Source organism: Rhinolophus sinicus, chromosome X (assembly GCF_036562045.2).
Source record: "Rhinolophus sinicus isolate RSC01 chromosome X, ASM3656204v1, whole genome shotgun sequence".
NCBI classification, from domain to species: Eukaryota; Metazoa; Chordata; class Mammalia; order Chiroptera; family Rhinolophidae; genus Rhinolophus; species Rhinolophus sinicus.
In genome coordinates this window covers 39742959-39756532 of record NC_133768.1, presented here as the reverse complement: position 1 = coordinate 39756532, position 13574 = coordinate 39742959, and the positions used below count along the sequence as shown (strand labels likewise).

The window sequence follows — 13574 nt, the reverse complement described above, 5'->3', positions numbered from 1 at the left end:
CTACTCTGCATTTGGGATTGGAGATTTTGGGTGTGGCGCAGTCCGTGTTTAGCGTTCTGGCAACGTGTGTGTGTATGTGTGTGTGTGTGTGTGTGTGTGTGTGAAGGCTGTGCAGCCACAATACCATCTGGCCAAATGGGCCCACCCACTGACTGACTGCTCTCATTCTTTGCAACCAGGAGGGATATGCTGGGGGTGGTGAGGTCACACCATTGGATGGGGAGGGAGGTCCCTGGCTGCAACTTGACTCTCCTTCCGCCACCCTCGCCTAGCCTGTCTCGTTACTGTTGACTAGCCCCTCAAACTGAGTGGAGCAGAAATATCTGCAGATACGTATGTGGGTGGATGTGAATGAGTTGTGGGTTTGGATGAGTGGACAGATGGAAGGATAGATAAGTGGTTGGATGGATGGGTGGATAAATAAGTTGAAGGTTGCATGGCTGGATGGATAGGTTGGGGAATAAATGGACAGATAGATGGATAGGTGATTGGGTGAATGAATGGATGGATTGGTAGGTGGTGGATGTCCAGGGGCTTGTCTAGATGGATGAGTGGGCAGATGGATGGATGAGCTAATGAATGGGAAGAGTAGGTGAATAAATGATGGGAGGGGCTATGGATGGATACACAGAGGGATACATATAGATAAACTGGTGAATAGTTAGGTGGATGGGGTGAATATACAAATGGATGAGTGAGTGGGTAGGTGGATTAATGACTAGATGGACGGATGGGTAGAGTAATTGGTTGTGTGGGTGGCAGAACGGATTGGTAGGTGGGTGGGTGGAGGGATGGAGAAATGGACAAACCAGGAGTGTGATGAGCGAGTGAATGGAGGATTACATGGAGGTAAATCCATTGAAAGGCTAAAGTTGGCCCTGCATCACGTTCCCCAGTGCCACACACCTTTAATTACTAAAGACAAGGCCTCTGTGTGCCATACCCTGTGCCATCCCCTTTCAAATCACTCCAGTTAATGCTCCCAATGACACCATCAAGTTGGGGTAACTCTCCATCTGACAACTGAGGAAACAGTGCAAGTCACTTGCTCAAGGACGTGGCAAGGCAAGTTGGTGGCAAAGCTCGGGTTTGAATCCATCCATGCCGGAGGCACTTGGTACCCCGTGCGCTTGCCACCTGGAGCAGAGCCCTCTAGGAGAGGAGGCATGATCTGAGGCCCGTGGATGTGGACAGATGAGTGACACTGCCCCAGAGTAGGGCCTGCCTGGGAGAGAACCTGGGGTGAGGGTGGGGCCTGTCGTCCTCCTCTGCACTCCTTTTACCCCCCCCCCATTTCACATGCAAACACAGGAGGATGGTGCTCCAGTCCCACAGCAGCAGGCTTGGTTAGAGCTGGGCTCTAACCCACACACCCCAGGGAGCAGCTTTGGGGCCGGGCCATCTGGAGAAATGCCCCCCACCAATTCCCCCCACCCCTGCCTTCTCTAGCCTTGGGGGGCAGGGAGGGGACACAGCGCTGCATCATTCCCCGTGGCACTCCGCTCTAGGGCCATTAACAGACGCCTCCCCATCGATCGCATCTGCTAAGTGCTGCTGATTCAGACGGGTGGGGGTGGGGGCCCCTAGGGGCAGAGGGGGTAGAAGCTGGGCAGGAAGAGGGGGGAGTCCAGGAAGGAGGTGGGCAGAACTGGCAAAGCTCCCTACCACCCCCATTTTCCAGATGACGCGACTGAGGCCCAACCAGCTTTGTAGGAGGCGGAGTCTCCCCAGGGTCCCTCTCTGGCGGTCCTAGGGGAGGGGGCTCTGGGAGCCACGAGGCCCCTCCCTGCCTCTCTCTCCAACTCCCGGCAAGCTCTGAGGGGCGGGGAGAGAGCCAGAGGAGGAATAGAGCTCAGGCAGCTCTGCAGAGGGGGGCAGGAGCTCCGGTGTTTGGTACCCCCAGCCCCACCGCTGTTGCCGCTGCTGCAGTGGGGACACAGGTGAGGTTGGCCCTGTGGGGAGTGGGAGGGGTCCACCAACATCGCTGTCCTTGCCCTTCCCTGGTCCAGCCCCTACGCCCTATCCCATCCTGGGGACAGTGCCCCAGGGTCCTGCTGGACCTTGTCATTTCAGAGCCTCCTTCCAGAGACCCAGCCCCCTTCCCTGCCTGTGCTGCCTTCTCTCCCAGGCCTGGCTGTAGCTGCTTCTCTTTCTAATCCTGCTGCCGCTGCGCTGCCGCTGCAGCCGCTGCCTAGCACATACCACCAGCCCCTCGGGGTGTGGTTTCCCCAGACCAGCCCCCAGCAGTGGGACACAGCCTTATCCGCCCCCCCAGCCTCTTGCAAGGCCCAGCAGCCCCCCTTCCTGGAGACACACCCAACTCCCAACACCCCACCCCGCTCTCCAACCCATTTTGGGGAGAACACCCTCTTCCTCTTATCTTAGTCGTATTTTATCCTTTGGGTACTCGGTCTGTGCCCAACTTCCTTCCAATTGAGCCCTAGCCCCGCGAAACTCCCCAGCCCCTTTCCTGTCCCTGGAACTCTTGAGAGGGCAGACCAAGCTTTCTCAGCCCCCCTAGCTATCCCTCTCCCCAGACACCTCTCAGTCCCTGAAAAATAACCTAGCCCCATATCTACCCCTATAGACACCCCACTGCCTTCTCCAGCTGCACTAGCGGCCCCACCTCCTTCCTTCCCCAGAACTCCTGTAGAATGTAGACACCCCCCCTCAGGCTATTCTTGGCAGCTCGAGGCACTCCCAAGACACCTCTCAGCCTCTTTACAACCTCCTGGCTCTATCACACCCCTTTCCTAGGTCCCTGAAGGGACTCCAACCCCCTTATCTTTTCCCCAAAAGTCTTGAGGGTGTGCACAACCCTCCTCACCTTTCTCCGCCCCTCTAGAACCCCCCACCAGACACCCTCAGCTTCTTTCAAACACCTCTGGTCCCATTTCTATCCCTCTGCTTCCCCAATCCCCTCTCCAACCCCGCTAAGGGGTTCTAGTACCTTCTTCCTTCCCTTAGAACTCTCAAGAGTGTGGACCGTGCCCCAGTGTTTTTTGCCCCCACTTGACAACCCCCCCAGACATCTCTCAGGCACATGCTGACCCCTCTAGAATCTTCTTAGTCTCTAAACACTCCGTGAGATCCTTCTCGGCCCCTCTGGAAGCCCCTTTTCTGCTCCTCTCCATGTCCCCTAGCCCCTTCTCAGTTCCTCAAGACATCAGCCAGGTCCCTCCCAGACCCTCTAGATGCCTCCCAAGCCCCTGCGCCTGTCTCTAGTTCCTCCTCCAGGTTCCTCTTGGCCTCTCTAGACTCCCCCAGTTTCCTTGTGCGAGTGGCCCAGGGCCTCTCCAAGCCCCCACCATCCTGGAGACAGCCACATTCTCCTAAAGGCCACCCCCCAAGTCTCCAAGGGCCTGGGGCTCCCGGCAGGATGGCGGCAGGCGTGGCCACGTGGCTGCCTTTCGCGCGGGCAGCCGCGGTGGGCTGGCTGCCCCTGGCCCAGCAGCCCCTGCCCCCAGCGCCGGGGGTGAAGGCTTCTCGAGCAGATGAGGTTCTGGTGGTAAATGTGAGCGGACGGCGCTTTGAGACCTGGAAGAACACGTTGGACCGCTACCCAGACACACTGCTGGGCAGTTCGGAGAAGGAATTCTTCTACGATGCAGACTCGGGCGAGTACTTTTTCGATCGCGACCCGGACATGTTCCGGCATGTGCTCAATTTCTACCGCACGGGCCGCCTGCACTGCCCGCGGCAGGAGTGCATCCAAGCCTTCGACGAAGAGCTGGCCTTCTACGGCCTGGTGCCTGAGCTTGTCGGCGACTGCTGCCTTGAAGAGTACCGGGACCGCAAGAAGGAGAACGCTGAGCGCCTGGCGGAAGACGAGGAGGCCGAGCAGGCTGGGGAAGGGCCAGCCTTGCCGGCCGGTAGCTCCTTGCGCCAGCAGCTCTGGCGGGCCTTCGAGAACCCACACACGAGCACCGCGGCCCTGGTCTTCTACTACGTGACCGGCTTTTTCATCGCTGTGTCGGTCATCGCTAACGTGGTGGAGACCATCCCATGCCGCGGCTCCGCGCGTCTGCCTTCCAAGGAGGTGCCCTGTGGCGACCGCTTCCCGATGGCCTTTTTCTGCATGGACACGGCCTGTGTGCTCATATTCACTGGTGAATACCTCCTGAGGCTGTTTGCCGCTCCCAGCCGCTGCCGCTTTCTGAGGAGTGTAATGAGTCTCATAGACGTGGTGGCCATCATGCCCTACTACATTGGGCTTTTCGTGGCCAAGGGCGACGATGTCTCAGGCGCCTTTGTCACCCTGCGTGTGTTCCGGGTGTTCCGTATCTTCAAGTTCTCCCGGCACTCACAGGGCTTGCGGATTCTGGGCTACACACTCAAGAGCTGTGCCTCTGAGCTGGGCTTTCTCCTCTTTTCCCTTACCATGGCTATCATCATCTTTGCCACTGTCATGTTTTATGCTGAGAAGAGCACAAACAAGACCAACTTCACTAGCATCCCTGCGGCCTTCTGGTATACCATCGTCACCATGACCACACTGGGGTGAGTGCAGACCCTGTGTCAGGAGCTGCCCCAGTCAATCGTAACACTTCCCTTTCCTGTAAACATAAGAAGGTGAGGTAATGATCTCTTTCCTTCTCTATACGAGCTTCAGATTGCTCTTCTGTAAAAGCTGAGGGAGTTGGACTAAGCTTCAAATCCTGCCCAGCTCTGACAGTGCCTTGATTTTCTAGGTCAAGAGACTTGGGTTCAAGGATTGTCTTAGCTGTACTCTTTTTTGTTGACCCTGTTTTCTCGGGGCCTGTTTTCCCCTCTGTAAAATAAGAAATGATGATCCCTTTTGAGGGCTTCAGTGACATTGTGGCTGGAAAAGTTCTCTGAAAGTTTGTGGTGCAGGATAAATAGGTACTGGCTTTCTATCACCCCCTTTTCCATCTTGAGGACCTACGGCTCTCAACCCTCTAGAATTGTCTGCTCTCAACCCTCTAGGGTCACTACCTCTGTGGCTTTGTGATTCCTTGGTGTTCCCCAGAACAAGATATTTTCAGCATCATTCTTTTAAATTCCAGTCCTTGAGAAGAAATGGTTGGGATAAAAGCAGCAAATGGAGTCACCAAACTCAGGTTGTTCTTAAAGACACTGCCTAGGGCCGAGACTATAGTCCTTTTCTAAATTTCCATCACTGGGAATAGGTATACAGTTGCTTTTCAGTATCTGTTGAGTGGATGAATTGGGTTTTCTCTATTCCTTACTAGAGGTACAGAAAAATTGATTTGAGGTGTCTAAGGGGTAGAAATTAATTCTGGTTGGAGGTTCAGGATTCAGTCGACAAACAAATATTGAGCCTGAGAATGGGTTGGAACTGGGTATTTTGATGCCTTTTACCGTATTCAATCTTCACAGCAACCCTGGGAGGGCGGGTAGCTGCCTGTGTCTCCTCGTTGAGGATAGTCTGAGATGACACATCACAGAGCCAGAAACAGCCAAGTTGGAGAGAATTTTAAATGAGTTTAAAAAAAAAGAAAGAAGAAACAGCCATCCCATCCTGGGGAGGAGGGAGGCGCAGCTTGAGCAAAAGCCTGGAGACTTAAGACTACAGAGGCTGAACTTTTGTGGAGGGGATCTGATTGGTCCTATGTTTAGGACAAAAGTATGCTGTGTGATCTTGAGCAAGTCAGTTATGGAACCTTCCTGAGCTTTGGTTTTCACCACCTCTGTGAAATAAGGTAGTAAGATTGGCTCTGATCCATCTCCATAGGAGGGGGGTTGGCGTAGAGAAAGAGAAGGGGGAGTTTCAAGGCTCCCCACTATTTTTTCATTTGAGGACAGTTTCAAGGCTTCCCCTGGGAGAATAAGAATGGGTCCTACCTAGAGAAAGTAGGACAGACGCAAGCAAAACCAACAGAGCATTGCTCCCAGGACAGAGCCCCTCATCTGGCTTGTGGTGGTGGAACTCTCTCCCCGAGAGGCTGTTTACTGCCTGTGATTTCCGCCTTCTCCCCGATGCTTGGTATTAATATATTTCCAGGTGACTCAGATGCCTGGTGTGTAGCTCAGATAGGGGCAGCAGATTGTAGGGGCTGAGGGCCCGTTTCTCATTTGACCCCCACTGGTGGCCAGAAAGGTCATTTCTCACGTTTTGCAGAGCAAGAAACAGGTTCAGAGAGTTGGAGTGCCTGGCCAGGGTCACAGAGTGGGGGACTGAGGGATGGGTGGGCACTCTTCTTGACCTTGGCTTACCTCCTCTGCCCCAGCTATGGAGACATGGTACCCAGCACCATTGCTGGCAAGATTTTTGGATCCATCTGCTCACTCAGTGGTGTCTTGGTCATTGCCTTGCCTGTGCCGGTCATTGTGTCCAACTTCAGCCGCATCTACCACCAGAACCAGCGTGCTGACAAGCGCCGAGCACAGCAGGTAGCTGCTCCTTCCATCTGAGCACCTCCCGGTCCTCCGACCCCCAGCCAGTCCATCACCTCTTGTGTTTACCCACCTGATCTTTTCTGTCCTCCTCTCTCTGTAGAAGGTACGCTTGGCAAGGATCCGGTTGGCAAAAAGTGGTACCACAAATGCCTTCTTGCAGTACAAGCAGAACGGGGGCCTTGAGGTGGGTAGGGCCCAGATTGGGGTTGGGCGTGAGCAGTGATGGGAGGCGGAAGGTGCTGACTTCATCTCTCTGCTCCGTCTACTCCAGGACAGTGGCAGTGGGGAGGAACAGGCGCTGTGTGTCAGGAACCGTTCTGCTTTTGAGCAGCAGCATCACCACTTGCTGCACTGTCTAGAGAAGACAACGGTGAGGCCCCAGGAGAGGTGGGGTGGCAGAATGAAGTGGGGTGGGGCCGCCTTCCTCCAAGCCAGCTCCCTCCCGGGGAAGAGAGGCTCACTACTAATTGTGGGAATCTGTTTCCTTCCTAGAAGGGGCCCCAGCAGAGCTGAACCTTGAAGGGTAGACAAGGGAAGGGAAGAGAGAACGACTTCCAGAAAGGAAGGAATGGTCTAAGCAAAGGCCTGCGGGTAGGGGCAGCTCCTTTGTAGTGACTTGTGACCATGCCTCCCTTCTTCCCATAGTGCCATGAGTTCACAGACGAGCTAACCTTCAGCGAGGCCCTGGGTGCTGTCTCGTTGGGTGGCCGCACCAGCCGCAGCACCTCTGTCTCCTCCCAGCCAGTGGGGGCTGGCAGCCTGTTAGCCTCTTGCTGCCCCCGCAGGGCCAAGCGCCGTGCCATCCGCCTTGCCAACTCCACTGCCTCGGTCAGCCGTGGCAGCATGCAGGAGCTGGACACACTGGCAGGGCTGCGGAGGAGCCCTGTGCCTCAGAGGTAAGCACTCCCCACCAGCTGGCCACCCCTGGGGAAGCTCAGAACTTGGACCAGAGGGTCAAAGATTTAATGACTCCAGGCCTAGCAAGTCACCAGACTCTCCCATCCTGGAAGCTTGGGCTTGTCTTGTCTGGAGCTCCTCGTTCTTAATTTGTTCTTTCAACAAACGTTTATTGAGCACCTACTATATGCCAGGCACAGTTTTAGGCACTTTGGAATTCAGTTTAGGAGTTTAGGAATTTCATTCACCTTAGGCAGTGAATAGAACACGCAGCAATCCCTGACCTTCTGGAACTTATATTCTAGTAGGGTGTGACCATTAATAAACAAACAAATACACAGATGATGTAGTGTGTTAAATGCCAAAGAGGAAAATAAATCAGGATTGGGGGATAGAGAGTGTAGAACAGGGCATGATGTAGTTTTGTGTTGTCAGGGAAGGCTTTGCTGAAGTGACATCTGAGCCAAGACCTGAAGTAAGCTAGGGAGTGAGCCATGTAGATATCTAGAGAAAGAGCTTTCCAGGCAGAGCAAAAGCCTGTGCAAAGGCCCTGAGGCAGGAATGGGTCTGTATGTATCTAACAAGACACACAGCCAAGAAGCTACTATGAGTACAGTGGAATGAATGAGGGACAGAATGGTAGGAGGTAAAATCAGAAAGGAACAGGGACTAGATTGTGTAGCTCTTACTGTCGACTATTGTGAGGACTTTGAATTGTCAGGAGTAACAACATTTTTTTGGTGTGTGCGCTTGTTACGTTCCAGGCACTATTCTGAGCACTTTGTATCATCTGTTATGTCATTTAATCTCCACAAGAACCCTATGACATAGGAAATGTAGCAGGTCCTTAAATAACGTCATTTTTTATCGTGTTGGTAATAAAATGCCTAGGAACATAACCCTTGTTTATGTCAATTAGCCTCTGTAAAACTGGTTTTCTTATATGTCATTTCAATTAAAAATCACAGAACATATTGACCCTGTTAAGTGAGGACCTACCGTATTGTTATTCCCATGCTACAGATGAGAGAAAAGAGAGATTTAGAGTGGTAAGAGTGGGACGAGGATTTGAACCCAGGACTCTCTGACTCCAGAGCCCTTACCCTGCACCACCATAATTGAGGGTGCAGGAGAAACATTTAGCACAGTGCCAGCGACCCAGTAAGCACTTAATAGATGTCATGATTGCTGTGGCAGGTGTTAAGATGACTTTCTAAGAACCTTCCATCTTCCCATCCTTATCCACAGCCGTTCAAGCCTCAATGCCAAGCCCCATGGCAGCCTTGACCTGAACTGCGACAGCCGGGACTTCGTGGCTGCCATCATCAGTATACCCACCCCTCCTGCCAACACCCCAGATGAGAGCCAACCTTCCTCCCCTGGTGGCAGTGGTGGTGGCGGGGCCAGCAGCACCCTCAGGAACTCCAGCCTGGGTACCTCTTGCTTCCTCCCTGAGACTGTCAAGATCTCTTCCCTGTGAGGGGTGGACCTGCCCATCCAGAGGGCCCTCTTGATTCTTGAGGGCTCCTTTCCAAAGCCATATTTTGGGGAGGCAGACAGCAACAGGCCTGGGGACCCCTTCTGCCCCCCACCTGAGAACTATGCAATGGAGTTTCATGGAATCACCCACCTGGTGGGGACGTAGCCAGGGAATGGGGCACTTCCACACCTCAGACAGTTTTCCTGGAGGGAGCTGACTCACTGGGCTTCCTCAGGCTGCTGGCCTCCTTGCCGCAACACACTAGGACCAGGCCCTCTCTCCCAGGGGGCCTTCTGCATGCTCCTCCCCTCGGGCACTCAGGCTCCCACCTGACATCTGAGCTCTGGCCTGAGAAGAAGAGGTGAGACTTCCTCTTCTCTCTGGCTGGGCTGTGGCAATTTGGGGGTTCAGAGAAGAGAAACATCACCTCTGATCTGGTCCCTAGGAGAGGTCCCCACCCTTCACCACGCCCAGCAACTCCCAGATTCTGAAGCTTGGAATGCAACCACAGGCTTCATGGGCTGTGGACTCAGCAGTGACCTGCCACCCCCAGGTCTTGGCCCAGGGGTCAGGTTGCCTCTCCTAACACACACAAAGATAGCACAAACACTACCCCCTTCCCTGGCTGCTGGAAATGGGTCCCCGCAACCCTGTCCTCTGCTGGGCCCCCAGCAAACTCTAGCAATAGCAGCTGCTGCCATGACATTATGCAAAGCCTCTGCCCAGTTTGCTGCAGTATTTACGTCTGCCCTAATCAGAGGGGCCACCTCTAATACTCCTCCTTGTCTCTGCTCCTCTGGTTTGCTTCCTTCCTGGGTTGGGCTGGAGTCTGGACTGGGTGAGATAAGCACCTGGCAGCCAGCAAGGGCTGGGCTGGGTTTGGAGATCATGGGCTGATTCCATGTTCTTGGGCAGGAGTCCAGAACGCTGAAGTCTGTGTTGTTCTTGAACTCTGGGAGTTGTAGGAGGCAGGGGGAGCTTCTTGATCTCCTCCTCCTCCTTCTCCTTCCTCTCCTCCTCCTCCTCCTCGTCCTCTTCCTCCTCCCCCACAATGCCTTTTCACACATCCCTCTCTCTTCTCCCCCTTGGGTCACCTTCCGGAACTCTGTGTTTGCTCTCAGGCTGATATCTGGCATCATCTCAGGTTCCCTGTCCTCAACACTGTCCCTGTGGAGCTGGTGGCTGACAAAATGTAGTTTCCATCAGTCAATAAAATCTGAGAGGAGAGCTGGGGATGAGCACCTCCTGGCTCTATGTGTTTGGGGGCTGGGTTGGGCTGATTTCAACTATTAGAAGGGCTGGTGTGGGTAAAGGCATGGGAGCTGGGTGGCTGGTGACATGTTCTGGAAGATGGGGATCTAGGAGAAATGAAAAAGGGGCGAGGGGTTGAAGAGTTGAATCTCCAGCCAGTGAGGCAGGTTAGAAGGTCCTGAGACATGTCCCCTTAGACATCATCTGTTCCAACTCCCTCACTCATAAATGGGGAAACTGAGACCCAGAGCAGCACATGCTTGGCTAGGGGAGACTTAAACCCAGGCTTCTTGACAGCAAACTGTTCTAAACTGAACCCTGGTGAAAAGCATCTCTCAATGTGGCAAATTACCCTTCCTTGTGGACGTCCCCTATATGTCGTCTTCTGGGATACTGAGTACACTAGGCTAGTGTGGGAATGAGCTGTGTAGAGCACCAAGAAGACAGATCTTGGATTCAGGTCGACCTGGGTTCCAATCCCTGGGAGAGAGAATTACCATATTTTGCCATGTATAGTGCACTCCATGTATAAGGTGCACCCACGTTTTTGGCCCAAACTTTCAGGGGAAAAAAGAATCTTTCGTTTTATTTTTTTAATTCAAATTTTTATTTGTTTACATTTGGGTACTTGTTTTTTTTGTATTATACAGGAATTTTAGTTCTTTGGTTTTTTTTTTTTTAAGGCGGGCACAGCTCACAGTGGCCCATGCGGATATCAAACCGGCAACCTTGGTGTTATCAGCACTGCGCTCTAACCGAGATAACCGGCCACCCCCTAGCATTTATTCTTTAGCATATTGTGGTACAAGAAATTTTATGTAACAAATAATTACAAAACACAAGGAACAGATACAAGGCACAAGAAATTTTCCGTACTGGTAACAAATTTATAATATTTATGCATCACAGAAGCAGGAGAATGTCACACAAAGAATGAGCTGGAGTTGGCCAGGCAAAAGATGAAAGGATGAAAATGTTTCAGGCAGAGGCGACAGCATGTACAAATGATCCGGAGGTTAGAGAGTGAACTTGGGGCCTTTGGGGAATTGAAATTAGTTGAGCAGAGCTGCAGAGGAGAGTGTGAGGCTGTGATTAGGGTAAGGATGCAGAGGTGAGCCAGGTCACAAAAGGCCTTTGAAGGTAGGATACAGATTTTGGATTGCATCCTACAGATAATGGGACCTCCTAAGGCTTATAAACAGGAAAGTCATCATCATGTTTGTGTTTCAGAAGGATCATTCTGGCTGTGGAGAGTGGATTCTAGAGAAATAGTCCTGCAGGGAGGAAGCACAGTGAGGAGGCTTTTACAGTGGTCTAGTTGGTAGGTGATGGTGGCTTGGACAAGGTAGTGGCAATAAGAGTTGGAGACTCGAGATTTGAGAGGTAGAATCGGCAGGGCTTGGGACTGACAAGCATCTGGAAGTTGAAGAAGAGGGAGTAGTCAAGGCTAACTCCTAGGTTTCTGATTTGGGCAAAAGCTGAGTGGGGGTGCCATTCACTGTCAAAGGGAACATCACAGTGCCAGGCACACAGCAAGTACTAGTGACGATGAGTTACAATTATTATCATAAGTTTTTTTTTTTAAGGAGGGCGCAGTTCACAGTGGCCCATACGGGGATCGAACTGGCAACCTTGGTGCTACCAGCAGCATGCTCTAACCAACTGAGCTAACCAGCCACCCATAAGTTCAGTTTTAGATGTGTGGTGCTGGACAAATATCTAGTAGGGAGGGGGGTATGTGGGTTGAGTGAAATGGTCATGAAAAGATCCAATGTGATAACATGCACAGGCATTGGGCACAATGCCCTGAACAAAACAGGCGCAGTTAATGTGAGTCCTCTCCCATTACATAGGTCTCATAAACAGAAAACACAATAGTTAATTTATTACTGACACCCTTCAGGGAAGACTTCAACTAGGGTTGGCATCTGAAGGGAGGTTAGGTGGCACTCAGAAGAGCTTTCTGAAGGGCTCTCTTTCAGTCCACTGGTTGTAACGTCTTGGCTCCTAAGACGTAGGGAACCCTCACCTCTCACAACACATTGGTTCATTAGCTTTTCAGAACCTCATAACTACTCCCTGAGGTAGCCTGGGCTGTCGCGTCCAGCGCAACATGGGCAGTGAGGGTGCGAGAAGGGGCGGTTTGGGTTAAGTTTTTTAGAAAGAAACAAACAGAGACTTAATGCAGTTAAATCTCTCCGAAGGCCAGTGGTCTCTCAGTCTCAGAGGACTGGAGCCCAGAATAAGGCCGACGGAGGGTTTTGATTGAATAGGTATGCAAAAACAAGAGAACGCAGCATTGTTTCCTACATGGTCTCTGAAACTCACACATCATAACAGAAAAATATTTATCTCAATCCCCCTTTGTCAGTCAACAGCTGAAGCACAGGGTCCCACATTGTCTTAACTAAGGTATGTACCTTCTCAGGGTCAAGTCTCTTATTTTGTAACAGTTCCGTTGAGATAAGTGGAGAGAACTGATCTTTACTGTCCTCATGATTTCTCTCACAAACAGGTGCCAGGGAAAAGGCAGAGCCGGCAACAGCTTTTCCCAGGCAGGGGAAAGGGGAGGCAAGGCCCCTTCCCATATTTTTCTAAGGCAGCTCATTGGGGGTCCCCACTCGGTTCCGCCTGGCTTAGGTTGTATCTCCCGTGAGATATTTTACCCGTCTTTGGCTGCAAACCTTCTTTTGGGGACCAGACAGAGAGACATAAGGTGTAAACACAAGGATGGAACAGAGTCCCAGAAAGGCGCAGTCTCACAGACTCTTCTTTCCTTAAGGAAAGACACGGGGACAGTTGGCTACGCTGTTGTGTGACTACACTGGGCAGGGATTATTCTCGTCTTACACATGGGTAACCTCAAATTTGGGACACAGTGATATCCTCAAGGTCCTACAGTTGGTAATGGTCCATCTGTGCATGGAACTGAGATCTTCCTGACTCCAAAGCCTGGGATCCGTTCCGTTGCACTGCCATGCCGACTAATTTACTGGGCACTTACTATGTGCCAGGAACAGCACCAGGCCCTTTACAAGCATGAATCTCTGATCCTTACAATGGAGTAATCATGGCCATTTTACAGAGAAGTAGAAATTGAGGATGAGGTGGATGTTAAATGACTTGCCAGAGAGCATTCAGACAAGGAGAGGCAGAGCTAGGATTAGCTAGTAGCTCTCTCCAGCTGCTGAGTGGCAGGGATTTTACCATTGTGAGATGCTTGCTGCTGACAAAGCTGGTTCGTAAAGTGGTGTGTTTTTTTAAAATATTTTTTATTGGGGAATATTGGGGAACAGTGTGTTTCTCCAGCGCCCCTGAGCTCCAAGTTGTTATCCTTCAAACTTAGTTGTGACAGGTGCAGCTCAGCTCCAAGTCCAGTCGCCGTTTTCAATCTTTAGTTGCAGCGGGCACAGCCCGCCATCCCATGTGGGAATTGAACCGGCAACCTTGTTGTCGAGAGCGCGCGCTCCAACCAACTGAGCCATCCTGCCACCCCTCTGGAAGCTCAGCGGCAGCTCGTTGCCTTCAATCTAGGTGTGGTGGGTGCAGCTCACTGGCCCATGTG

At 52.2% G+C, this 13574-nt stretch overlaps 1 protein-coding gene across 1 annotated transcript; it reads left to right on the top strand.

Annotated features, from left to right (window-relative positions):
- The first annotated feature begins 1617 nt into the window (after window positions 1–1617).
- KCND1 (potassium voltage-gated channel subfamily D member 1) lies at window positions 1618–10000 on the top strand. Its single transcript, XM_019714359.2, has 6 exons — window positions 1618–4500; window positions 6213–6375; window positions 6482–6565; window positions 6653–6751; window positions 7027–7277; window positions 8527–10000. Exons 1-6 carry the CDS (start codon window positions 3380–3382, stop codon window positions 8756–8758), a joined length of 1950 nt encoding a protein of 649 aa, XP_019569918.2. The 5' UTR covers window positions 1618–3379; the 3' UTR covers window positions 8759–10000.
- Window positions 10001–13574: the final 3574 nt, after the last annotated feature.